The sequence below is a fragment of the Neophocaena asiaeorientalis genome, unplaced genomic scaffold (genome assembly GCF_003031525.2).
Source record: "Neophocaena asiaeorientalis asiaeorientalis breed wild unplaced genomic scaffold, Neophocaena_asiaeorientalis_V1.1 scaffold807, whole genome shotgun sequence".
Taxonomy (NCBI): Eukaryota; Metazoa; Chordata; class Mammalia; order Artiodactyla; family Phocoenidae; genus Neophocaena; species Neophocaena asiaeorientalis.
The window spans coordinates 134,703-162,005 of record NW_020173723.1 but is presented as its reverse complement, the minus strand read 5'-3'; the positions used below and the strand labels follow the sequence as shown (position 1 = coordinate 162,005).

Sequence of the window (27,303 nt, the reverse complement as noted above, 5' to 3'; positions counted from 1 at the left end):
AGACCATAGATGTTCAAAGTGATTATTGATATAGTTGGATACACATATAGCAGCTGAAGTCAGAAATGTGTGTGTGTGTATATATAAAATGTTTATTAATATATAAATGTATAATAGATGCCAACTGATTTCTAGGTCATCTGGTCTGAGAAATAACATAGATTTTAAAAAAGCCAAAAACTTTTTATTGAATGCTTGCTATGACCTTGGCACTATATGGAATATTTTTAGTGATTTTAGCTTAGTTGGAAGAAAACTCATTTCAGAAATTTGCAATGTATTTTCAGATACTTGGCTGTAGCTTTTATACCTGATAAACTTAAATTGCCTAAAGTTAGTGCAAAATACAATTAAAAGAGAAAAGTAGCTAAAGTACTGCAATTTACTGAGTGATGAATGGAAGTCGGTGTCTCACATATATTGCCATTAAGCATCAAGGATGCAGTCCTCAGCCTCCAAGGTCTGGGTTCAGGGAGTATTGATTCTGGGCCTGACTGTATGTGTTCCACTTCAGTTATTAAACAAATGCTGCTGAGAATAGAGGTTTTCTCAGAAAAGATGATGTTTTCAGTGTTTCTATTGGCTGTTTGCTAGGTTAGTATACTTTCAGTAAAATTTCAGAACGTCTTAAGGAAAACAAGCAATTCCTGAATAAGCCAGTATTATGAATTGAGGTATTTATGTATTTGCAAAAGACCCAGAGTCTTTTTACTGAATGGAACTTCTGTTCCCTCATTCCTCAGCGTGGTATGGGCCTGTACTGCAGATGTCTGTATGATACACGATGTGGTAAATATGTGGCCTAAGGAATTTTGTGGTTTAAAAGAAAAGTTGAGAGGGAATTAGGGATTTTCTAGAAGCGTGGACACCTCTCCTGCCATATCAAGCCCACACTTCTTTCCCATGCTCAAGCTCTAAAAGACCCTTTTCAGCTGTTTAAGATTTTTTTCAGCCACCCACAGTAACTTCTTCGTCTCTTTACCGGTAGCCTATGGTTCAACCTTGACTCTCCTGAGAATTCAAAACGCTTTCATTCATGCTTTCTCTACGGGTAGACATCGTGTAGTAACTGCTTCAGAAGAAAGACGTCATCTGTATCCTGGGCTTGCCTTTATTAGTTTGAGGTTGCGTGTTTACAATTTAAACAGAGCTAAGATGTTTTGCTGTTATCTAACGGATTTAGGCATCTGCCCTTGTTTCAGTTATCTAGATTTCCTAAGTGGAGGGTTTCGAGTGTACCGGATGCTGTAGTTAGACAGCTTTGTTTTGGTTCTGTAGACACAGCCATATTTGGGAAACACACACGTGGGCCGGTGTTTGTATTTAAGACTTGTCTTGGTTAACAATGCAGGCTTAAGAAACTGTGTGTGCCCAGCGTTGTACATATAAAGAGTTTGAGGAGCTCAGGTCTCTGGAATGCCATGGAATCAGGTTAGGAGCAGGGAATTGGCAGCGAGCAGGCTTTGGGAGTAGTGGGGTACTGTGTGTGTTGTCACCTGGCAGCCCCTGTGGACTATTTTAAGATGAAACGTTTTGGTGTAATTGCTTCTTTAGGAAATCTAGCTGAACATTCCAGTCACTTTACTGCCTCCCTTGTCCTCATAAGGAACTGCATGGGAGTAGTTTGGCTTCATTAAACAAAAGCAATCACTGGCAATTAATGTTGCAATTCCATATTTGGGGTATTTGTTATGGGTCCTGAGAAAGATTGCATCATGTGGGGCTGCCATGTTCTAATGGACAAGACTGTTAGTGGCTTTTTTTTTTTTTTTTAGCTTGTCTGCTAGAATTTGCTCTTTAAAGTTCTGAAGATTACACAATTGCATATCAAATGCCAGGGATAAGATTAAAAAACAACTTCCTTTCATTAAAAAATAAGTGTATTATAATCACATTATATGCAATTTGGAAAATAGAAATGAAATTTAAAAGTTACCTATAATTCCATGCTACCATATCATTATGAGAATTTGGGCATATTTCCTTTGAAGTATGTGCACATGTTTCGGTTTTTACATATTTATAATCAGAAACGTCACACAGAACTACATCCTGCTTTTTATTCACCTAATCTCATAAGAAGTGTTTCCCCATGTTGTACAGTCTACATAACCATTATCTTCATAACGGTTCAGTCCACCCAGGGGGTGAGTGGCCATGTAATTGGCCCCCTGTCACTGAACACAGGAGTGTTTCTAGGTTTTTACTATTAACAAAGTTGTGGTAAACATCTCTGTCTACGTAGCTTTATTGTCATTTGGTGTTCTTTCTTTGAACTGGATTCCCCTAAAGCACAAAGGGTGTGAGCTACATTAAGTCTTGATGTGCTATGCTGAAAACAGTGGTAACAATTTACAGTGTCAATGACTGTAGGAAAATGTCAATGTCTTTGCATTTGACCACACTGAGCGTTAGTGCTTTTAAATTTGTGGACGAACTTAAGAAGTGGGAAAAATGGTTGGCCATTATTTGAATCTTCTTTTTAAACTAATCAGGTTAAGTGAACATTTTTCTCAGATTTGTTTGCCTTTTTTCTTGGAATTTCTTCATGCCTTTAACATTTTTTTTTTGGCAATAAGTATTGAGTACACTATAAAACAAGGATATTAATCCTCTCTATTATGTTTGCTGTAAACCATGTGTTGTAGTACATAACTTGTAATCATATATTATCTCTGAAATTCTATTGTCTGAAGCTCAAATAATTTTGCATGTATAAAACTTGAAACTCTTTTGGGCTGTGTTTTCTTATTGGCAATTTTGTTGGCAGAATCAACTTTGCATGCTTATTTAAAGACTTCATTTAAGTATAAAAGGGGAAAAAAACCATTGCAGGTTTATCGGTAGCTAACTTTCCAACTCCGGATCTTGCTTGGCCTATCTCTGGCAAGGGCCTGAGATGAGAGTGTGATGACTTTAGTGGGAGCTTGGACGTGGGATTTCTGAATCCTGTGATTATTAAATAAGTCTTATTAAATGAATTCCGTATCATCATGACTTTCAATAGTGATTAAAAATAAGACTAAACCAAAATTAAAATCTTCCATTTCTGTTGGGTTGGTGGATCCGGTGACTGGGATTGGCCTTAATGTTTGGGGAGGTTTGGGAGAGGGCATTAGTGGGAAGTAACAATGAGATTAAAGACTTGGAAATGGGAAATCTTGTTCAGGATTCAATAGGAATGACAAATGTGATACACATGGAGTTTAGGGCTTATTGATACCTGGTGGAGATGAGACTGGAAAAGTAATTGGGACTTCATTTTACAGAGCCTTATGGTATTTTAAGGAATTTGGACATTTAGACCAATGTTTCCCAAAGCATGACATTTAAGGTGATTTTAGAAGGTGTGACGTTGAACACTTAAAACATTTTAGTATTTATTCATTCCTTGATTCTCTCTCCTTGCAGAATTTATTCCTCTTCTTTCTATGCTCCTGTAACACTTAGGTCAGATCACTAGCAGAGGGTTACCCATCATATTATATTAAATGGGACATGTCTGTTGTCCTACAGCTCCGTGGTGGCCTCAAAGATGGCAAATGTCCAATTCACGTTGGTTTCCTATGGGCCAAGCACTATTCTGGGTGCACAGTAGGTGCTAAAGTAATGCTGTTGGAATGGTATCATCAGGCCTGTGTTTTACGTACCTTATTCTTTCCTGGGAGGTTTGCTGCCTTTTTTCCTTTTTCCCTGTACCGCCCAGCCAACCCTTCTGAGTTTATAGGGGCCCCGCAGATTTTTTTTCTCCAGTGAAATTTGACCGAGGAACTCTTACACTGCTAAAGTCAGAACGTGTCAGGACATGGGCTATAGGGTGATTCTGAGGCTTATTAGGACATTGTAATTGTCTAGGAATGAGGTGGTGGAATAGAATGGTGAGTGTGAGGATGGAAAAGCAGAGGTGGCTGGGTTGTGTGAGTCATGAAGGCAGAAGAATTGACAAGACTAGGGAGGTGGCAAGGGAATGAGGAGACAGACATTCACCCCACCAGTACTAATTGGGTGCCTGCTCTGAGCTAGGCACCATACTAGACAGTAGGATACAGAGATGATCAAGACCCTGCCCTGCTGGAGGGGCCTCACTGTCTAGTGAACTTGATTGGCGGAGGGGAATCCAGGAAGGCAGGGTGGGAAAAAATGAGTAATGGACTTGGCCAGTAATCTTTGTAACTGATTATCAGAACACTTTGCATTGTTCGGTGAGTAATAGGGTGATATCAGAAGGTTATAAGGGGGAATTGGCACTGGCTAGTTCATGAATTGGCTGTGGATGGTTGCTTCTCATCTGGAATTCAGTGTTCATTGCCAAGACACAAAGGCTGAAGGTGCCCTGAGGAGGAAGAGGGATAAGAGGCTAAGTAATATTCCAGTGTATATATGTACCACATCTTCTTTATCCATTCCTCTGTTAGTGGACATTTAGGTTGCTTCCATGTCCTGGCTATTGTAAATAGTGCTGCAATGAAATAATGCCATTTGCAGCAACATGGGTGGGCCTAGAGTTTACCATACTGAGTGAAGTAAGCCAGACAGAGAAAGGCAAATATCATATGGTATCGCTTATATGTGGAATCTAAAAAAATGGTACAAAGAAACTTATTTACAAAACAGAAATAGTCACAGATGTAAAAAACAAACTTATGGTTACCAGGGGAAAAGGGGGTAAGGGATAAATTGGGAGATTGGGATTGCCATATACACACTACTATATATAAAACAGATAACTAATAAGGACCTTCTGTACAGCACAGGGAACTCTACTCAATACTCTGTAATGACCTATATGGGAAAAGAATCTAAAAAAGAGTGGTTATATGTATAGCTGATTCACTTTGCCATACAGCAGAAACTCACACAACACTGTAAATCAACTATACTCCAATAAAAATTTTTTAAAAAAAGAAGAGGGATAGGAGGGAAAGTGGGCTCAGTAGACGGAATAAAGAGCAAGACTAAGGGAAACTTCCTGAATCCGTTTTTGCACCTAAATAATAAGGGGATGGATTAGATTTCTGGTTTCTGAATTTTTTGTAGCCATACAACCCATTTATCCAAGGAAAGCTCAGCAAGTATAAATGAATGAAATCGATAAAAGCACAGCTGCCCCGTTAGCCTGAGGGGGCTCATGGAACTTTCTTCCAAAACAGGTGGAAAACCATGAAAAGGGGCTAGGTAACCACGGATCCTTCTGGTTCTAATAGTCGAGGTGAAATCTTCTAGGAAGTGAGCATGCAGTTGGAAAGGAATGAGGACCCAGCTCAGGGTCCTCTAGCCCTTTAAACTCCTAGAAGAACTGCAAAGATCCTGTTCTAGAAGGAAGAGTCTAATGGCTCAAGGTAAACCAGTCCACAGTGACGTTTACAAATCAGGACCAGAAAGTGCTTGGGAGGAGGAAGGAGTTAACTGTCTTAAATTCAGCGGCAAGGTCAGTGAGGCCCCGACCACTGCAAAAACTGTTGCGCTTGGCCATGTGTGTGCACTGGAAACCTTTCTGAAGGCCATTTTAGATAACTGGTTAGAACGGAAACCACGTTGGAGGGATTCCAGGAGGAAATGGGAGGATGTGGGGGATGACCTATTGCTCCCTCTCCAGAAGCATCGGTCTTTCCACAGAAACTGTGGGCTTGTGCTGTTCTGAGCCCCCAGCTGTGTCATGGGATTCCAGGCTGAACTTAATGTCAGGGTCGAGTTTATCCTGACTTCCTCCCCTTGAAAGGACATGTTAGGGACTCAGTGTTTATCCCTTCTAGCTTTCTGAAGAGCCTTCTGCACCCTCTCCAGTAATGCAGAGAGTGCATTTGAAGAGAAACGACATGATCAGAGATTGAGAAGAAGATGAGCTGTCAAAAAATTGCAGAAACATACCTTTGCTGGTAGATCAGCAAAGTATAAAGCAATAAGGCCAAGCATGTGTTCTGGGGCTTTGTGAGCTGTGCCTATTCTTTTCAAGCCACTGAAAGTAGCTGCAAATATATATGCATATGTATATATGTGTATGTGTATTTGTGTGTGTATATATCAGGTCGGCAGATTGGATTTCAAAGCTAGAGTATAATCGGGGTCTGGTCGAATGGGGAGCTAGCTTCCTGTAGGCAGCTACAGTGGAGATAAGGAGGGTCTTGGTTATTTTGAAGGTAAGACTTGAAAGTTAGGTTCTGAAGGCTAAATAGAGATGAGGGCAAAGTTCCTGACTGAACACCCACCCACTAAATGCTCAGTCCTGAGGATGACACAGCGTCTCCCTTCCGGAATCTTACAATTGTGTGTGTGTGTATGTGTATTTGGGAAGAAGCAATGGAGGCTAAACACCATAGGTCATAGGGGAGGCTGGAGCATGCTGAGTGGGAGGTCAACCAGGGACTCATTCTCTTCCAAGAATCTTTGCTGGACCTTGAATTTATTTTTACAGACAAACTCAATTCCTCCCTTGTCATATATCCCTGAATCATCCATATAAGGAAGGACCTTCTTTCCTTCCCCAATAAACAACCCATATTTAGTTATTGGATTCTATTTCAGCTGGGAGCATGGGCAGCTTTTGCTTTTTGGTAATTATTCACTCTGTCATCGAGACTTACCAGAATTATAGGGTTGTGGAATTAGAGAGGGACCGTGCAGAGCCGTTAATTATCTGGATGCATTCTTAACAAGACTGGCAACTTCACATCTTGTTCTTTTGGTGGAGTGTCTGTTGATGCTGTGGTGTTCTGACCAAGTTCGGTAGGTCTTGACAGCCCGAGGGGTGGGATGGCGGCTTGAGCCTGGCTGGCCCACCCAAACCGTGACACACTGTAGGTTCCTGCAACCCGCCGGGGGATTGCTGCCCACTTGTAGTGGTCCAGTTTTGCCACTAGGCGGCACTGTTCATCTTTTTTGGCTTTTAACCAAAGGCACCTGCCTCCTTTGGAGGGGACTTGGGGGAGAAATTATAAAGATGTGCCATCATGTTCTCAACCAACTCAAACTCTTTACAGCTTAGTTTTTAAATAAATATTAAGTGTCAGAAATTTTTATGTAAAATAAACTCGCATGTTTAACATATGATGGTAATACTTGTACTATCGCTAAATAAACTGTGGGCATTAGACTGTGACTTTTAAAGCTTTCAGCGTTCTCTGGTCAGACTCAGTTTGTGCAGCTTCCTGATTGCACCCCCGCCGCCCTGACTCTCAGCTCTTCAGGTTGTAGAGACAAAACTGTTTGCTGAGCCACTTGGGATTCCCCTCTGGACGGCCTTATTCAGGAGAGAGGAATGAAGATTCTCCTCTCCCACTGAAACCTTTGGGGCTCCCTCCTCCCCCTCTCCTTGTGCTGCTCAAGATGCCTTGGTTGCAAACGACCAGACATGGCCTCTGGTTAACTCAGAATGAAAGGGGGATTTATTGGCGAGATCTCAGGTAGTTCAGAGTTTACAGGAGGCAGGCGAACCACACTCAGAGCAGGCAGAAATTCAGAGAGGCTGAGATGGATGGACTCAGAGCCAACACCAGGCCCCAGAGTCTGGATAAGGTGTCACTGCTGTTGCAACCACCGCCGAGGATGGGACACTGGGCACCGTCCTCGGCACAACTGCCACTGCCACAGTTTTTATTTTGATATTACTTTAAACTACCCCCTGCTTCGTGTCACCTGCTGCCCATTTAAACAACCAAGTGAGAGCATGTAACAGGACCTACTACCGAAAAAGTCTATGTGTGCAGAGCTGGTACCCACCTAGGCATTGTCATTGCCGCCTACTACATCATACATGTTCTTCAAGTACTGGAATAGTGTCCTACCACCCTGGGCCCATTCTCCTTCCATCTTTTTGCAATCCAACCACTAAACAGTAAAACACCTGGCTTGGGGAGGGGCCCCCCCGCAGAGAGCTCTACACCTGGCATCCACTCTGGTTGGTGGATGTTTGTAGTAAAGTGATGGTTAGTATTTGGGATACGATCCCTGCCCATATGTACTTTTGGTCACTTTGTAAGTAAGGGTAGTGCTGACATCTAGAAATTAGTAGTGTCTGTATTGAGAAATATATAAAATGTGCAAAGGGTGGCCGACATATGACAGATGGTGAAGACATCACGTGCGAGTTGAGGCATCCTTTTTGTTTGCTTTATAAGACATTTCCATTCATTTCTTCCCCAGCCTAAGAATGCTGTTGTGCTATGTACTTATTTTTTTAATTGAAGCATAATTGATTTACGATGTTGTTAGTTTCAGGTGTACTGCAAACTGATTCAGTTTTATATATATATATGTATGTATATAATGTATATAATATATATATACTTTTTCAGATTCTTTTCCATTATAGGTTATTATAAGATACTGAGTGTAGTTCCCTGTGCTATACAGTAGGTCCTTGTTGTTTACCTGTTCCTTATCTATTTCTTAGTGTATATCTGTTAATCCTAATTTCCCAATTTATCCCCCCCCCACCCACTTTCCCCTTTGGTGACCATAAGTCTGTTTTCTATGTCTGTGAGTCTATTTCTGTTTTGTAAATAAGTTTTTATCATTTTTTTTAGATTCCACATATAAGTAATATGATATTTGTCTTTCTCTGTCTGACTTAGTAAAATAATCTCTAGGTCCATCCATGTTGCTACAAGTGGCATTATTTCATTCTTTTTTATGGCTGAGTAATACTCCATTTATGTACTTATTTTTTAAATTAAGACAAACTCTACAGAGGGAGCTGGTAAATGAATTATGGAACGTTACAGCCATTAAAATGATGACTGTAAAAATCCAGAAAAATGTTCATGAAATATTTAATTTGAGAACTAGAACACAAAGCTGTCCAGACATTGTTGACAACTATGTAAATGCTATTTATGCAGATAAAGGTTAGAAAGTGTTGTAAAAAAAGAAAAATATTAAGATAACTTCACTGTTGGAAGTAAGTCAGAAAGAGAAAAACAAACACCCTCTGCTAACACGTATATATGGAATCTAAAAAAAAAAAGGTGGTTCTGAAGAACCTAGGGGCAGGACAGGAATAAAGACGCAGATGTGGAGAATGGACTTGAGGACACGGGGAGGGGGAAGGGTAAGCTGGGACGAAGTGAGAGAGTGGCATGGACATATATACACTACCAAATGTAAAATAGATAGATAGTGGGAAGCAGCCACATAGCACAGGGAGATCAGCTTGGTGCTTTGTGTCCACCTAGAGGGATGGGATAGGGAGGGTGGGAGGGAGGGAGACGCAAGAGGGAAGAGAGATGGGAACATATGTATGTGTATAACTGATTCACTTTGTTGTAAAGCAGAAACTAACACACCATTGTAAAGCAATTATACTCCAATAAAGATGTTAAAAAAAAAGATAACTTCAGTGTTGAAATGAAAACATTTCTATAGTCGTGCTTTAAAAGTTAAATAAATAAAACCTTAGCATAATTATTTAAATGATTTTAAAAATAAAACATTTGGATGCTATCCTGACATCCGTTTTGGCCCTGGGAGGGAAACCAAGGTATCATAAAACCAGGATAGGAAACCACCCGGGCATATGGAACACAGGGGGTTGTGTTCTTAACTGAAAGAACAAATGTTTCCACAGCTTAGAAAACAATCTGAGGGGCTGTTGAAGGTCACGGGTAGTCTCAGGTGTACTTGACAGTGACAGAGGCAAACTTACGGCTGATTTGGGCTGGAGAGAAGGACTTAGAATGATTTCCTTTTAGCCCCCAGCTTCTATTCAGTCAATTCCAAGGACAGTTAACAAGACAACCACCCAGAAAGGAAACTGGTGCCTGACTTCAGCGTTAAAAAGGAGACTAAAGCGTGTCTCTTGGTGCAGACCCTCAGACCGTACCATGACCTTACTACAGAATTCATGAACCGGGGAGTTGATAGCCTCTACATCATTGCTTTTCACACTTGAAAGTACCAAGGGACCAGCTGGGGATCTTGTTAAAATGCAGATTCTCATTCAGTTGGTGTAGGGTTGATTCTGCATTTCTCCATTTTTTTTTTTTGCGGTCCGCGGGCCTCTCACTGTTGTGGCCTCTCCTGTTGCGGAGCACAGACTCCGGACACGCAGGCCCAGCGACCATGGCTCACAGGCCCAGCCGCCCCGCGGCACGTGGTATCTTCCCGGACCGGGTCATGAACCTGTGTCCCCTGCATCGGCAGGCGGACTCTCAACCACTGCGCCGCCAGGGAAGCCCTTCTCCATTTTTTAGTAAGTTCCCAGCTGCTGGTCTGCAGACCACACGTTATATAGTAAGGTTCTACAGCTCATGAAGACTTACTTTTCAGGTTGTCCTTCAGATGTGTTTAGCTAGACCTTACTATTCAAAACATGTGCAAGACTTGTACCTTGAAAGCTACAAGACATTGCTGAGAGAAATTAAAGGGGACCTGCGTAAAGGCAGAGAGTTCATTCTCATGAATTGGAAATTCAGTGTTGTTAAAATGTTAATTTCCCCCAGATTCATACATAGATTGAACAGGAACCCATTCAAAATTCCAGCAGACTTTTTTTTTTGTTTTGGTGGAAACTGGTAAGATGACTCTAAACTTTTTATGAAAATGCAGAGGACCTGGAAGAACCAAAATGATTTTGAAAAAGAATGAAGTTGGCAGACTCATACTGCCCGATTTCAAGACTTACTATAAAGCTCTAATCATCAAGACAGTGGATTAGATAAAGACAAATAAATGGAACAAAGTCCAGAAATGGACACACACGTATATGGCCAGTTGCTAAATTGTGTTATGCTAATTGAGAGAAGCCAGGTACAAAAGATTACGTACCATATGATACCATTTATGTAAGATTCTAGGACTTCCCTGGTGGTGCAGTAGTTAAGAGTCCGCCTGCCGATGCAGGAAACACGGGTTCGATCCCTAGCCTGCGAAGATCCCACATGCCGCAGAGCAACTAAGCCCATGAGCCACAACTACTGAAGCCTGCATGCCTAGAGCCCGTGTTCCACAACAAGAGAAGCCACTGCAGTGAGAAGCCCGCACACCGCAACAAAGAGTAGCCCCCGCTCGCTGCAACTAGAGAAAGCCCGTGCGCAGCAATGAAGACCCAATGCAGCCAAAAAAAAAAAAAGAAAAAATTCTAGAAGAGGTAAAACTATAGTGACAGTAGCCAGTGGTTTTGGGGGACTTCAGATGGAACCATATTAAATGAGAAGGTTACTGTTTGCATATCAGTGAGTAAGTGGACTGCATTCCCACCTCAAAGCAGTAGAGTGTAGTTCCTAAGTGCCTGGGCTTTCAGGTCGGGCTGTCTGCGTTCCAGAACCAATTCTGCCACATGGGCAGCAAGCTGTTCGCCTCTCTGTGCTTTGGTTTCCTCATCTGTGTAAACTAATACAATGCTAGTTCTTACCTTATAGGGTCCTTGTGGGGATCACATGAATTAATATATTTAAAGCGCCTAGAACATTTTCTTGAGCATAGTCTATATATAATCTTATTATTACTCTCCAGTAATCAGTTTGTGTTGTGATTTTATCTCTCTGTCCTAAAACTTGGTTCTTTCCTTCACCCTCTCCTTGATCCACATGGACTCATGTAACTTGAGGTTCTTGATAGAATATTATACGTGGAAGGGATCTTGGATAGTATCTAAACGAAGTACAGTTGACAAAATGGAGGCCAAGGAGTTTGAGTTATGTGCCCAAGGTCAGGTTAGTACACAGCCAACCAAGAACCGGAAGCCTGGCCAAGTAACACCTGGTCCAGCTCTGTTTTATCAAGGCTTATATACGGTGTTTGCATTTTTAATGTGAACCATAGGGATTTATCTCGAACCTGCCATTTATCAATTCCATTGTGGTGTTTGTTTTTCTGCAGAGCCCCAGTTACAGAAGACTTGTCCTATCACCACCATGAGCTCTGGTAAGTCATTTAAAACCCTGTCTTCTTCTTCCTGACAAATCTACAAAACTGGACTGTTTACCCAGATTTCCCTCTTACTCTGAAGGCCCCAACTGCATTTCATTGTTTATTTTTCGAGTCCTGGGTAAGCGTCAAAGCTTTGTCATAAATCGTCATCACAACCTTTATTATTAATGATTTACTGAGTACCTACCCTATGTCAAGAACTATGCTATACACTTTACATGTACTGTGTCCTAATCTTTATAACGGGCTCCCTTTCCCTCGATTTAACAACTTTATTGAGATATAATTGGCATACAATAAACTTGTGGATATTTTAAGTATCTTATTTGATAAATGTTGACATATGTATACACCTCAGTGGCATTTCTTAATCTGAGTGACTGCAGCACAAGTAAACGGATCAACCATAATTGCCCCATAGTATGAGCTAATCCATCACTTCCTTTATCAGGGCAAAACCACCCTTTTGCTATGCCTTTGGTAGTAAAAATCAAGACCTACACAAATGATCAGTTCTGAGTAGTTTTGGTTTAGAGCTGGGGCAGAAAGCCCGGGCTAGGGAAGACAGAAGGGAATAGGTAGGTACCTGCTCATGTAGCCAAGAGCTGTCAGCTCTCCAGCCCAGGATTCGGGGCAGAGAAGTTTCCATCTGGAGATTGAGGCCCACCTTAGCTACTGAGTGCACCCTGGAACCTCCTGAGACCTGCAGGCAGGGTGGGCTGGGGGATGACCTAGTGGATAGCTCACTCAGGGGCCTCCTAATCCTGAGATATCTCCAGGGTGCTATCAGAGACCTCTGGAGGTTAAAAACAAGCCTTTCCGCTTATTTATGTGCAGTGCCCTTTTAGCCAAATCCTAAACCTTGCCGGACAGTGTGTGCTTATTAGGAGGAGGAGGGCCCAGGTGGCTCAGCTCAGGGCCACACACACTGAGTGTGCGGGCTTTGGCCTGTGGTGGATCCTTCTCTCCACTCTCCTCTGTAAGATGGACATCACGAAAGCACCACCTCATGGGGATTTTTGAGGATTAAGTGAGGCAGTGCTTCTAAAGTACTGAGCACTGAGCCCAAGGCCTGTCCAATGTCCCATCCGTGGGTTATCAGCTCAGGTTCCCTCCTTGCGAGGAGAGGGACTGGGCTTGTCCTTGACTCCATGGGTGCTTCTCCTATGCGTGAGGTGGCTACGTCCCTTCTTTTCCCCTCCAGGTGGACTCGGGCACTGCCAGTAGTCCCTGCTTTGCAACTCATTTTTTCTTCTCGCTTGGCTTTTTGTTTTTCCTGTCATTCAAAATAGGCCAGGGTTTTATTGCTTTGTTTTGTTTTTTTCTTAGCTCTGTAGCCTGAAGTTTCTTGTTCTTCTAATATCAGGATAAGTCTGAACTGGTATCACCACTCCTGGCATGAATAAGGGGGGAAGAAGTGGGCAGGGAGGGGCTGGTCAAGGGTGCAGAGATGCCTGTGGGACTTCTCCCCAAGTTCTCTCTCAGGCGTGACGCTGAAAGGAGGCATTTCCTAGGAGGAGTCCAAAAAATCTGGACCCTTTGACCTGATAATCGCTCTCTTGGGAATGTCTATCTTAATTCGAAGGAAACAAAAACACCCACGTGAAGGTGGGGAATGAGTAGGTTCGTTATGTGTGTTTACTTGATGGGAGGTTATGCCACTAATAAAAGTGATCATCCGGAAGAAAGCAGCTATGTAGAAAACATTCGTTTTTAACCTTTGGTGGAAAGAGCTGCATGTCTGGGGTCACCTGGCTAGTAACTCCTGAGGCAGCCCCAGGCTACCAGCACCGTGCTGCAGAGGTGTGAGTGTGAGGTGATGGAATTATTTTTCCAAATTTCTTAAAGTTTGGTTGTTTGATTAAAAAAACACACACACACACAAAAGGAAAGGAAGGACATGGGTCTGGGCCTTGTGGAAGCTCAGAGGCTGCTGGCACTGGGGAGGCCCAAAGCAAGGCCTGTAGTCCTAGGAAGGGGATGGTTAAGAGAAATTAGGGCAGGTGCGTAGGGAAGGGATAGTCAGAAACGATGGAGTGATGGAACGGGTGATATTTCTTTTACTTGGATTTCTGGCTTTCTGCCACCACCCTCCTTCCATGCATCCCAAAAATGTAGGTGCAAAGGGGACTTTGGGAGAACTAGCCTTTGTCTGTAGGTAGATTGGGGGCAGTGAACAGGACGGGCCCTATGGGGCCAGTGTCGGGAGGTCATGGCCGCTGTGGCGGGTTTGGGGAGCGGGCACAGGGGCAGCAGCCCTGCTCACATCTGGATCCAGGAGCGCCTGGGCTGGCCTGTCGGTGTAGCTTATGTCAGGGAGGCTGATTGTTAAGAGCCCGGGTAGGGTGACCATGTCTCAGCCAAATGAGCTGCTGGGGTTGGGGGCTTTTTTCATTTTAAAAATAAAAAATGTTTATCCTAGCTGGGTTCAAAGAAGATAAGCTGTGGGTGGGATGGACCAGACCAGACTTCAAATCCCTATTTAGTGATCTTAGAGCCCGGCATCCTTCCTGAGCTTCAAATTCCTTATCTATAAAATAAGAGTTCCTAACTTCTAGCTCCAGGGGCCTGGGTATTAAGAATAAAAATGAGGTGCTCATTATGAAATGCTGAGCATGGACCCTCAGACCCAGGTAAATAGAGGGCTTTAAAAACCCATAGCTGTTATGATTATATTTGTGGCTTGGTTTGCTCTTGGCTGCAGGGGACGTCACCCCAAGCACACTGATCACATGCCCCACCTGCTTGTCTTCTCTGGACTGCTGCCGTCAGTTCTGGGACGGGAAACTGGGTGGGGCTTAGGCTGCCGGTGGGCAGTGAGGGTCTCAGTGTCTGCAGCTGAGCAGAACTTCGAAAGGTCTCCACTGGTACACAGGAGGTGACATTCAAGGTGAACCTCAAGGTGCAGAGGATTTCCCCAAGCTAGGAAAGGGGGAGCGTGCATTTCTGGCCAAAGGCCTTGCAGGAACCAAGGCCTGAATGTCGGAAAGTATCTGATGTGCTGAAGGGGTTGTGAGGAGACCGTCATGGAGGGCAGGGGCAGGAGGGAACTGCAGCTGGAAAAGGGCTGGGACCTGTGGCTGAAGTGCCTGGAGTCCGGGATGAGTTGCCCAGGCTTTGTCCCTGGATAGCTCCTGGTTACTGGGGCTTGTTTGTTGGTTTGCTTTTAATTATCAGGAAGGACAGTTTATTCATTTGAATATAACCACTTATGCCAACATACAGGCCATCTCACTGACTAAAAAATGATATTCCTAATGGACATTTGGGGGAACTTGATTCCAAGTTCAATTTGTTTCCTAATTGAAATGATAACATGTATGGTTGAATTCCCAGACTAAACCCTGATATTTTTATTTCTCAAAATAGAAGTGAATTATTTGCAAAGCAGAAATAGAGACACAGAGGTAGAGAACAAGTGTATGGATACCAAGGGGGAAGGGGGTGTGGGAGGAATTGAGAGATTGGGATTGACACATATACACTATTGATACTACGTGTAGAATAGACAACTAATGAGAACATACTGTGTAGCACAGGGAACTCTGCTTAATGTACTGTGGTAACCTAAATGGGCAGAAAATCCAAAAAAGGGGATATGTGTATATGTATGGCTGATTCATTTTGCTGTACAGTAGAAACTAACACAACATTGTAAAGCAACTATACTCCAATAAAAATTTAAAAAACAAAAATAGGGACTTCCCTGGTGGTCCAGTGGGTAAGACTCTGCGCTCCCAATACAGGGGGCCCAGGTTTGATCCCTGGTCGGAGAGCTAGATCCCTCATGCATGCCACAACTAAAAAAGATCCCACGTGCCACAACAAAGACCCAGTGCAGCCAAAATAAATAAAAAAATAGTAAAAATTTAATTTAAACATTAAAAACAAACAAAAAAATAAAATAGTGAAATACAGTATATTTAAAGTGGAGGGTTTTAGAAAATCACGTTGCTTTGTCCTGTTTTGTTCTCTGTCCTGCTCCCTGGGGCTTTTTCAGCCAGATGGGGGTCTAGAGGGTGCTCTCCAGATACAGACGGAGGGCTGCGGTGGAGAAGGGGCAGAACGAAGGCCAGGAGAGCGGTCAGGGGGCCAGGTCATCACCACAACCAGAACACAGGAGCCTCGGCTGGGGACCCTGGGCTGGGGGGAGGCCCGACATGGCTTCCATAGCAGCGGCGGTGGGGTAGGGTGAAGGGAAGTGTCACAGAGCCTGAGGTTTCTGTCCTGGCTGTCTGACAGCTCTCATCCGGGATGCACAGGGATGCGTTTGAGCAGCCTTGGAATGGTGGATAAGCCTTTGTCAGGCAGGAGATGCCATTTTCAAGGAATTAAGGAGATTTCTTTTTAAATGTCAGAAGTGAAGCCAAGCCAGGAAGCCAGAGAATTTACAGCGCTCACAACACACTTCCCATCCCAAACAGCTTTTGCGTTCTCCCTGCCACAGAGCATTCTCGGAACTCAGCTACGACGCCCTGGGGCCCTTCTTCAGGCCTGAGGAAGCCTGCAGGGCCAGCACTTTGCACCAGGTGGGACTCAGGAAAGGGTAGCTAGACGTGATCACAAGCCTCGGGCTCTTTCTTTCTTTCTTTCTTTCTTTCAGAATGCGATGTTGGTGCTTCCAAAGCTGTGGTGAATGGTTTGGTACCGGGCAGCAATGGGCAAGACAGAGGTAAGGCTCTTGAAGGGAAACTTGGCATTTCTAGAAGGAGCAGGGCCCGGGGCCACCTGCCTGGTGGGAACAGTCACTGGTCTAATTAGGCCGTGACCTGGAGACCTGTTCCTATGCTTTCCGAGAATCAGGAGTCTGAGGCTGTCGTTTCCCAATGTGAGGTGATGTATTAAAAACTGTCCCTAGCTCACAGGATGCTGTGAACCACAGACCCCAAATACACGGGCAGAGTCCTCGTGTGTATGGCATTTATCAGCCTGCAGTCTCTCTTATCCGGCATTTCACCTCCACCTGTGATAAATAGTGACACATTCACCATCCTGACCCTGAGGCAAGAGCCTAAATTGCTGAAATAAATTATTTTGGTGACATTAGTTTCATGCGCATCCTCTCAGATTTTCAATTTTTAAAATTTTAGGACAAAAGATGTGTGAAATGAATGATGGATAAGATGACCTTTGAGGTCCCATCTCTCATCCTGAGCAGCCAGGCCTCAGGCTTCCCATGTCACTTTGCAGTGTGAGGAAACAGGGGCTCGGGTCCTGGTCTGCTGCTCGTAAACAGAGAACTCTTGGGAGGTCCTTTGTCTTTATGGCTGTGAATTTCCTTATCTAGAAAATGAGAGAATTTGATGATCTGCAGTATTTTTTCCTGCTTCAGATTCAGGTTCCAGTGATTCTATCAGTGCTCATCCCACAAGTCTTGTGGTATCAAAGAGGGAGGGCAAAAGTCCTGTCATTGGGCATTTAAGTCAAAATGCACCCTCCCTCAAAGAAAACGCTTACAAAGTTTGACATATTTGGGGCTTCCCTGGTGGCGCAGTGGTTGAGAATCCGCCTGCCGATGCAGGGGACACGGGTTCGTGCCCCGGTGTGGGAAGATCCCACATGCCATGGAGCGGCTGGGCCCGTGAGCCATGGACACTGAGCCTGTGCGTGTCCGGAGCCTGTGCTCCGCAACGGGAGAGGCCACAAGAGTGAGAGGCCCGCATACCAGGAAAAAAAAAAAAAGTTTGACGTATTTGGACTTTGTAATTACTATCTGGGTCAGCCAAGTATTCATTTTGAGTTGAGGCAAAGTGTAAAGTCAGAAAGAGCAGCCAGGAGGGGAGGCGTAGAGAGCAGGAGAGATGGGGATCCCGGGGCCGGTTGGTTGGGAGGGTCCTGCTGTTGTCCTGTCTTCCGTGTCTCCCTGCCCGGCCGCTCTTCTCCACGCCTGGCGTGAGGCAATGTTCTCGGGGTCTTGGACAGCCTTGGCTCATTCGCTTAGGGCATGTTGAAGGGCGGTGCCTAATAAGCATGTGATGAGGAGCGCACGGGGAGACGAGCGTGTCTGATGCTCACCCCAGCCCTGTGAATTCATCAGCAGAAGAGACCTCGGAGGGGCGGGCAGGGTGGCCCGTAGAGTTGCATTCCCCTCGCTCCTTGGTAAGACCCACCTTTGGTTGGAAAGAGGAAGCAGATGCAACCTGGAATCATCAGGGCGGCCTGGGGCGCTCACTAAACCAGGTGCCAGGACAGCTGGGCTCCAGTCTCGGCCTCTTCGCTTGAGCACTGGATGACTCCGACCAGCTATCTCGCTTCTTCCTCTGAAAATGGTAACAGAATCCTCCCACCCAGTCTCCCAGGTGGCCGTAAGGAAGAGTCAGCAGGATTGCTGTGAAAGCATGTTTGTGTCTTAACACGTGCAGGGTTGTTATTATCAACTCAGTTCTTGGCGGCTGTATGACTGCCATGGACCTTGTGAAATGACAGCCTGGTGGACTGGAAGGTGAACTACCCACCTCCGAGCTGCCTGCCTCCCTCCGCCCTTGACAGGCTCGTCAGCGTGATGCTGACACAGCCGTGCCGGTCTTGCTTCCCAAACAGCCCTATCCCACAAGGTGTGACGTGGATCTGGGGCCATAAGAACTCCGGGTGTTGCTCAAGAGTGACATTGCCACCATAGGCTTGTTGTGAGAAGGAGGGTTGGGGACTATGCCCACCATTGAGATTCCAGAATCTGGGTAGGCAGGGGGCCCAGGGAAGCCTGTGCCTGGATAAGCATGAGCATCTGGGACTTGAGGACAGCAGCCTTCACCCACATGCCAGGCCGTATCCCAGCTCTCAAAGCTCAGCTGGTGTCAGCACCCTGGGTCTCGCGCTTGCGTGCACCCAGAGTCTTGAACAGGCACTTGGACACTTGGCAACCTCTTGCCCAGGGAAGGATGGCTTTAAGTAGGCCATCTGCTGCCCAACAGATGGGGCCTCTGATTTGCTCAGGGCCGGAGAGCTGTGGTTGTCAGAACAGGCACAAGACCCCAGGAGTTACGATCCTGGAGAGGAGGCTGTGATGGCTGAAAGGACCAGGCAGCTCCCAAATTTGTTCCCTGTCCTTCCTCCACTCCTCTGGAGTTAGAGGAGCCATAACTCTCCTCCTCAGAGCCTCCCCCCAGCATAGACACCCTAGCCTTCTCCCAGGGGGCCCCTTGGACGCTGCTTGCTCTCCCCTTCCTCTATTTGCCAGGCCATCTGTGTCTCTGTAAATCTCTTTGTCTAGCAAGTTCCTGGTGTGGCAGGCAGCACAGACACTGATCAGCTGCATCTGGGGGACGGTCATGGGAGGGTTCTGGTGACTTGGTACAGGACTCTTAAAGAGCGAAAGCAGGTTATTTTAAGTTACTGCATCTACCGCTCTTCCTATTGTTCTTTTGGTGTGGGCAACTTCCTCCTATTGTCCCTGCCGCGTTCCTCCACTGCCTGAGTGTTTCCCAAATGTCTTTTCTGGATGCACCATTTACCCTTTTGTGTTTTCAGCAACTGCCGACCCTATACGTGCACGCTCTATTTCTGCTGTTAAAATAATCCCTGTGAAGACAGTGAAAAATTCTTCAGGCCTAGTACTCCCTCCAGGTATCTCTCCTTGGGTTGTTTTTGTTTTTTTTTTTTTTTAATTGTTAGCAGATCATGCATGATCCTTTCTTCTTTCCTTCTAACAAAGACTTGGAGGCTTAATCCTTGCATGTTTAGGAGCCACTCCCTTTCACTTCTCTGGCTGGTTTCCTTTCTGTGTGTGTGTGTGTGTGTGTGTGTGTGTGTGTGTGTGTGTGTTTCTGTGAGCCACCGGCAAGTGTGGAGAGGAGCTGACAGGTGCCTTGCCCCTCCCCCTTAAGGAGAAGGTCAGTCCAGAGGCTGAATGTTGATTCCAGCTGGTGTAGGTCTGAGCCACATAGACGACTTAGGTTCCCCTTAGAGGTTCCAGCTCCCAAGACTTTATTTAAAACTCCACTGTCCCCAAGAACTAATGTAGCTACACAGGGAATCTCTGAATTGGTGTGAACTTGAAGCAGCTCCCTTAGATGCCAAACCTGGCTGCGTCTCTGTGATGCTGGCAGGACCATTTCCATGAGCACTCCTTCCTCTGCCCCGAACCTCACCAGCAGTCACTTCCTGCCTCTCCTCTCCGAGGAAGGGGGTGCAGTTCAGATGACAGCTCTGGCTCATAGCTTCCTTCTGTACAAAATGAGACAAGTGAGGCCCAGGTGGCTCTTTATCCCACTGGTGGTTCTTTCAGGAGTTGGGCCAATCTGGCTGTGCATCCAGGACACTATGGATGGGCTGGGTTTGTCACTTTGCCCCTCACCCTTTGGCAAAGACCATTACTTTGCCCCTCACCCTTTTGAAAAGACCGTGAATCAATTTTGCCAATAGTTCTGTGACATCAGTCACTTATCCTCTTGATAGGGTTGGATGAGTCAGATGCTCTCCAAGGCCGCTGCCTGCTCTGCCATACATTGTGGTTTTGCGCTTTGCTTTCAGTGCAAGAGGTGCTGACGGCAGATCTGTCCTCTTCTGTAACACTAATGATCGTTGTGTCTGAGCTGTCAGAAAGGGGGCTGCCAGAGTGGAAAGGAGCAAAGAGGCTTGGCTCCTCTTGGCCCTGGCACAGGAATGGGCATGAGTTGGACACCTGAGCCCACATCCTGCCCGATGCCCGCCTTAAACTTTACCCATAATCCCAGTCATGACAATTTGAGGTCCAAGATCCAGGCTGTGCTGTGAGCAACTTGAAAAACTGTGGAATTCAGTTCAGCTCAGCTGTACAGAGAGAAACATTCAGCACGTGTACCTCCTAGGGCTGTGTGGTCTGTGTGGCTTTCTTGTTTCCCCGTTACTGATTTTCTTGGAGGATGAACATCCAGATCTTTTGAAGCCTATTTTGAAATCCTTCTCCATGCACTTCTGAAAGATACCCTTGGTCTGTTATTAGGCCATTGTGAACTGTAGGAGAGGTCGGGGCCCAGGGAAGGCTCAGCTGGAAGTGCAGCGAACACTGTTCCTTGAAGGATTTAGCATTTCTAGTCGTTTTCTTTGGTGTGAATTTTCTTCATTAAGTTTAGAATGTGAGGCTCTGGCCCTTGATCTTTCTCCCCAGGCAGCATATCCTGTCTCACCACTGCAGGGGGCTTGGCTTGCTGATACAAGGAGATTGTCTTTTGCTTTTCCGTTGGGGGGCTGCACGGAGCAGTGATTCTCTACAGAACCACCACCTAATTTCCTGTGCTGTCGACTTGCTCTTTTTTAAGAAGGATGATGTGGGAGCTTGAGAAATCTTTCATAAATTCTTTCTTGAACTGAGCCTTACTAATTGGTCAGAAGCTGCTCACCAACCTAAACTTCATTTAATAAAAGGAATCAACCCGCTTTGATTTGGAAATGTTTACAGCTGACGTTGTAACGCATCCATTGACTCAGAACTCACTGTTGCCTCCATTTCCTCCTAACCTCATGATGGGTGGTAAACCTCTGAAAATGTGATTTGTCCCTCTTCACCATCCACAGGTTAATTTTCATTGACCGTCAGACTTTGCCTGTCTGTAACCAGGTTCATCTCATTCCCCAGCTGTACCAAGTTGCTGGCTGACTGTCGCTTTCATCCTCCAGGAGCCTGGGACTCAGTCTTTCCTCTTGGGTCTTTCCTTTTCAGACACGGATCCTACAAAAATCTGCACTGGGAAGGGAGCGGTGACTCTCCGGGCCTCGTCCTCCTACAGGGAGATCCCAAGCGGTAGCCCTGTGAGCCCTCGGGAAACCCCGCAAGAGGAAAGGAAACCAGGTGCGCTACCTCGGAGACCAGGGGAAGGGTGGGGCTCTGCCTACCGATTCTCCCAGGGGCCCCTGGCACAGTCCTCTCCGTCTCGTCTCTGTAGTGGGTGGTGATCACTGCCCTAAACTGACAGGTACCCACTTGCTTCAGGCAAAGGCACGGCGGCGACCACTTTACTCTAGCTTTTGACGGAACGCGTGAGCAGTCTGAGGCTCTGCAGACTAGTTTAGGAGGATGGAGATGGCTTAGGGGCCTGGGGAGGGCGTGGTGGGATGGCCTCCAGGCTTGGCTTCTCTGAGCCGTCCCCACTTCTAGGGGCTCAGCTGTGACCATCCAGGTAGGGCTGGGGCTGGGGAAGAAGCCAAGGGAGACTGGAAAGTGCAGGTGGCCGAATGGCCTCGGCTCCCGGAAAGCAGGGAGGCATCCCGAGGGAGCAGGATCAGGAGAGCGTGTCTAAGGCCAACGCAGAAGCCCCCGCCCCTCGGGAAACCTGGGCGCCTGGAGCATGGTGCTGAGGTGGACACCTGGGACTTTGGGATCGGCAAATGGGGTTCATGTCCTACTTCCACCACCTGTTGGCTGTACAGCCTGGGATGAGATGGCTGCTCTCCCTCAACCCTGGTGAGCCCACCTGTCGGATCAGGTTGATAACTGTACCTGCCTCGCCGCGTCATTGTGAGGATGAAGTATGTCAAGGGTTTTGCATTGAGGTTTTGCATTTTCAACAAGTTCCCAGGTCATGCTGATGCTCCTGGGCCAAGGACCACACTTGAGAGCCACTGCCGTAGGGGATGGGAGTTTTCTCCCATCTTGAAGGAAGGAAATGGAGAGAAAATGAATTGGGGTGATGACCACTTCCTTGGGACCAGAGACACGCAAGCTCTTCTGGTACAGTCGGGAGTGGTGTGTTGTGATAAGATGGAATTATACAGGATGGAGATGGTCAGTACCCAGCATCCTGGAAACTTGACTTTCTTTCTGTTCCCTGCCAGCTGTAACAGGTACCAAGGCAGATGCCCAAGGACGAGGCCAGGCTAGGGTTTGAGCACCAGCCCCCTTCTGGTAATGTCAGTCCCTGTGGAAAGCTTCTTTTCCCCTAGGCTCAGGGGAAGGCCTCAGTGGCCTCCAGCACTATTAGGTTGAAAGTAGCTGCTTGCCTCTGTTTTCCTGAACCCATACCTGCCTCTTTCCCTACTGTACTTTGCCACTCTGGTCTCCAGGAGAGGTGGGGCCACTGGGAAGATCCATCTCCCAAGCTAGAGGACCTCTGGCAAAGAGAGAAACCTAAGGGATAATTTAAAGAGAAGGACCATACCTACAGCCCCGTGGCCCCATAAAATGACCTCACAACCTCCTGGCCCTTCCTCTGGTGGTGAATGGGAATGGTGAGTGGCAGGAGAGGGAGCCTTGAGCTCCCCCTGGTGGTCACAATGTGGCACTAACACAGAGCCGCGATGTTATTCTTTACCTTGCTGTCTGTAGGTTTGCACTCCAGTGCAGTGATTTGAGCACTTAAGGAAGCTCTCTCTAGTCCCCAGATAACTCTATATCTTACAGATTTATAACAGATAATTTGGATTAAAAAAAGATCTTGTTTTAAATTGAAAATACTCTGAAGGATTGGGGGATGGCTATCAGTCATTCGCACCTTACAGTAAATTAATCTTTGTGGATTATTTTTCTCCAGATAAATAGAGGTCATTGAATCCAAATCAGCAGACATTCATTCTGCATCCTATAGGGGCCAGGCATCACTGGGAGTCACGAGGAATTGTGGCGAGAAGGGAAGAAAAGGGAGAGAAATTTTGGGGCATCATGTGAGCACAAGAGTTCCAACCAGAGAGTCAGGTGTGGAGCCCCAGTCCACTGTCATGCTTTCTGACCACACGTATGTCACACCTCTGAAGCACGTGTGAAGTATGAGGGACTTGGGAAAGATGGTTTTCAAGCCTTTCTAGTTCTGTGAACTTGGGAAGTTTGGGAATTAACCTGGCACAAACAGAAGCCTATTCGCTGCGGACACACTCAGGATTGTACACTAGGCCGGTCTGGGTGGAAAGGAACAAGCTGGGGTTGAGTAGGGGTGGGGGGAAATTACACTGATTAGCTGAACAGCAGGCTGGAATGAGTTAACACTGGAGGTGAGGATAAAAGAGGATGCACCTCCAGAGGTGGGACATTCAGGACCAGAGATCTTGTTCTCTTACCCTCCTGGCCATTGGCCAGCATCGTGCTGGCCCTTGACTCTGGCTGGGTCCGTGTGGCTCCCCAGCCCTCCTCATCCCTGCCTACTCCCTCCATCTGAGCCTCTGGATGACAACTTGCTGGCCCCCACCAAGCCTCTGAGACTTGACCAGCCTCATGGAAACAGTTTTCGGCAGCATTTGACGGCAGCTGTGCTAGCCTGGACTGGGAGCCCAAGTGTGAGGCAGGGAGCCTTGCTTCGCTCTTGCCAAGGACTGGGCGTGCTTCCTTTTCCCAGCGTCTTCACAGATAGTGGGTGTCAGATAGCGTCCAGGTCTCTCCCCTGCCACCAGGGCCAGCATCTGTGCCCCAGCTGCTCTGGCTGTCTCCTCTCTGCGTTGCTCCCTGGCTTTACCACATTCCTCCATCCCTGTAGATCTCCAAGTTGCTGATCATCTGCCTGAACTGGAAGCTTCGGTCTCACGTTACTGCCCAGCACCTGTGGCCTGATTTCTTTCCCCATATGGCCCCTTGATACCCGCATTTCAGAGGTGGCCCCTATTTCCAGTCCTTGCTCCAGCTCCCTTACCCTGTGAGAGGTGGTCTCGCTCTCAAGTCACACAGTCCTCTCTCAAGGCTCAGCTGTACCACTTACTGTCTTGGTAATATGGGCAAATTAACCTTGGAGAGCTTCACTTTCCCCATCTGTAAACTGTAGATGACCTTAATAGAGTTGCTGGGATGCAGTGAACTCTTCAATCTCAAGATATAGCACAGAGCCAGGCATGTACAAGGTGCTCTTGAATGGAAACCATTCTAGTTTCTGCGGATCAGGAGGCCACTTAAAGACTTGCAGTAATTTCTCGTAGAGGCTGTGAGGGTCTAGGCCCAGCGTGGTGGTGGTGGGAATGACGAGCAGGGGCCAAGCGAGAAGTGTATTTGGAGAGTGGAATGGCAGGGCTTGGCACAGTGTTTAAGGAGTACGGAGAGTTAGGGCTCCATGCTGAGCAGAAGGCGCCTTCCCTGCTTGACTAGGAGAATAGATGTGGCACTCATGGAGATGCTGGATTTATGAGGGGAGTTGGAAGGAATGTTGGATTCCATTTCTTGACGTGCTGAGTTTCTTGGCAAGAGAAGGACTTCTAGGAGGAATTTTCTAATAGGCATTTGGAAATTTGGAATCCAGAGTGTGGATTTGGGAGCCATTGGCATCCAAGTGAACATGGGGAGGGTCAAGATGCTCTCTGAGGTGGAGTGACAGACGGAGCCCTCAGAGTTGCCCAGTTTAAACCCAACCTCCAGGCTCCTGCCCTCAGTGGTAGCTTGACTCTGGATCCCTGACCACCCTCCTAATCTCTGAATGTAGACCTAAGTTTTGGGATCTGAACCATCTGGAAAGAGCTACAGTAATCTTAATGCTGATTCCCGGCCTCCAAGAGAGGCCTCTTATTCCTGCTTCCTGGTATAATAGCTTGGCCAGGTTTGGGTAATGGCCCTGTTGGTTCAGGTGTGACCCCACCTGTGTCCCCAGGTCACGGTGATCTTAAGAGGAGACAGGGAGCCTGAACTGGTGGTGGGCGCTGTACGAAGCTTCCTTCTGGTATGGCATGGAGACCATCAATCCCTGTGTTCTGACTCAAAAGCCAAAGTTCAGTTCGACATTTACAGCTTATTCTGTGCCAGTTGGCTCCCATCCTTCCTGTCTGATTCTTGACTGCAAAGTTAGCTATGGATGTAAAGATTCTTGGACCTGCAGTCAACTCATTTCCTCACATTTGCTCTCGAGAAATGACAGTAGCAAAAAGATAAGAAAATTGACATTAAAATAGTTAGACATTCCCTACCCCCATTAACTAAGAGTCTTTTTCGTGAGCTCATGTATGAGAAAAGGGGGCCAAATGAGAAGTAGCAAAAGTCCCCACAAGAGAAGACTCTCACTGTGACACCAACTGCAAGGTCAGGGGCTTCCCACAACCACTCTCAGGTTTGATAATTTGGTAGCAGGACTCAAAGAAGCCATTGAAAGCTGTTATACCCACAGTTCTGGTTTATTACAGGGAGAGGATACAGATTAAAATCAGCTAAAAGAAGGAACATGGAGTTGGTGTGGTCCCTCTCCTGTGGAGTCAGGACATGTTAGTTCCCAGCACTGCGTGTGAGAACATGCTCAGAGCAGTGCCAACCATGAAGGTCATACAAGCTGTGGTGTCCATGGTTTTCATTGGGGCTCTATTACATAGGTGTTATCCACTGCCCAAGTGGTTCGTCTCACTCTCCAGTCCGTTAGGAGGTTGAGCTCAAAGGCCCCCAACCTAAGTCACGTTATTGGTTTAGCACAAAGACAGTCCTATCAGGATGACATTCCAAGGGCTTAGAGATTAACTCCTGGAAGCCAGAGGGCAAAGGCCAGACCCCTTTTGGGGAAGAGTAAATTCTTTACCACACAGCATGAATAAAAGTTAAACAAGGTATGGAACGCTCTTAGACCCACTTTTAACACCTTTCCTCTAACTCGTGGATTCTCTACCAGGAAACACAGATCTAACTCAATGAAAAGTGTCCTGAGATCCCAAGAAGTGATCAGCAAAACAAGCTTACAACAGACCAAAATGAAATTAGCACAGAGTGAGATAAAGGAAAATAAGTAAGCTGTGGCCACAGGCCAGAAAAGATTGTATATAAAGAATAGATGGGGCTTCCCTAGTGGCACAGTGGTTGAGAGTCCGCCTGCCGATGCAGGGGACACGGGTTCGTGCCCCGGTCCGGGAAGATCCCACATGCCGCGGAGCGGCTGGGCCCGTGAGCCATGGCCGCTGAGCCTGCGCGTCCGGAGCCTGTGCTCCACAACGGGAGAGGCCACAACAATGAGAGGGCCACGTAACACAAAAATAAAAAAAAAAAAAAAAAAAGAAAAGAATAGATGGAGAAAAAGATAAGGCAAAATAAATTAAACTTCTCATGGAAAGGTTTGGTCTCCTCAGGGCTGCAAAACCTCCTGAGGGACCCAGCTTTCCAAGGCCCTCCTCCATCACGGGAGCTCTGAGCTAACATTTATTGAGAGAAGCATTTTGATAGTCTCCCTAACCAAGAGTTAATAATTGATGATCATGTACATAAAATTTCACCTGCCACCCTCAGACACAAATGGCCCTGGGCTGCTACCAACCTTCAAGGTTCAGAAGAGTAGGTAACAGATGAAGGAGGATGAAACGTCAGAAATGCAGCTCTTTTAAATAAGAAAGGAATGTTCTGAGGAGTCCTGGGAACTGCCTTTTTGGGGACAGGGTAAGGGGAACAGTTTTAAAGACTTGGAATGAGAAGAAAAAGTGGGTTGATTCCCGAGGATATTAATGTTCTTAAGGCTATTTATCAAATGGCAGAGTCAACTACTCTAATTGCTGTGTCTGGGAAATTTTTTTCCCGTTATGCTTTGGATCCCGATCTTACTAAGCACATACCTTATGCCACATACTTCCACTTAGTCCTTATGACGAGAG

The 27,303-nt window shown here is 46.2% G+C and overlaps 1 protein-coding gene across 5 annotated transcripts in view; it reads left to right on the top strand.

The window, feature by feature from the left end:
• Positions 1 to 27,303, top strand: part of SORBS1 (sorbin and SH3 domain containing 1) — a 239,950-nt gene that overhangs the window by 107,710 nt on the left and 104,937 nt on the right. For 3 of the 5 annotated variants that reach the window (XM_024750684.1, XM_024750683.1, XM_024750685.1), the window contains exons 2-4: positions 11,815 to 11,859; positions 16,469 to 16,537; positions 21,503 to 21,631. In XM_024750684.1, the coding sequence (XP_024606452.1) occupies positions 11,850 to 11,859; positions 16,469 to 16,537; positions 21,503 to 21,631 (208 nt within the window). In that variant the 5' untranslated portion in view covers positions 11,815 to 11,849. Of the gene's footprint in view, positions 1 to 11,814; positions 11,860 to 16,468; positions 16,538 to 19,332; positions 19,429 to 21,502; positions 21,632 to 27,303 lie in introns of all 5 variants that reach the window. The other 2 variants (XM_024750682.1, XM_024750680.1) reach the window with 1 other exon arrangement.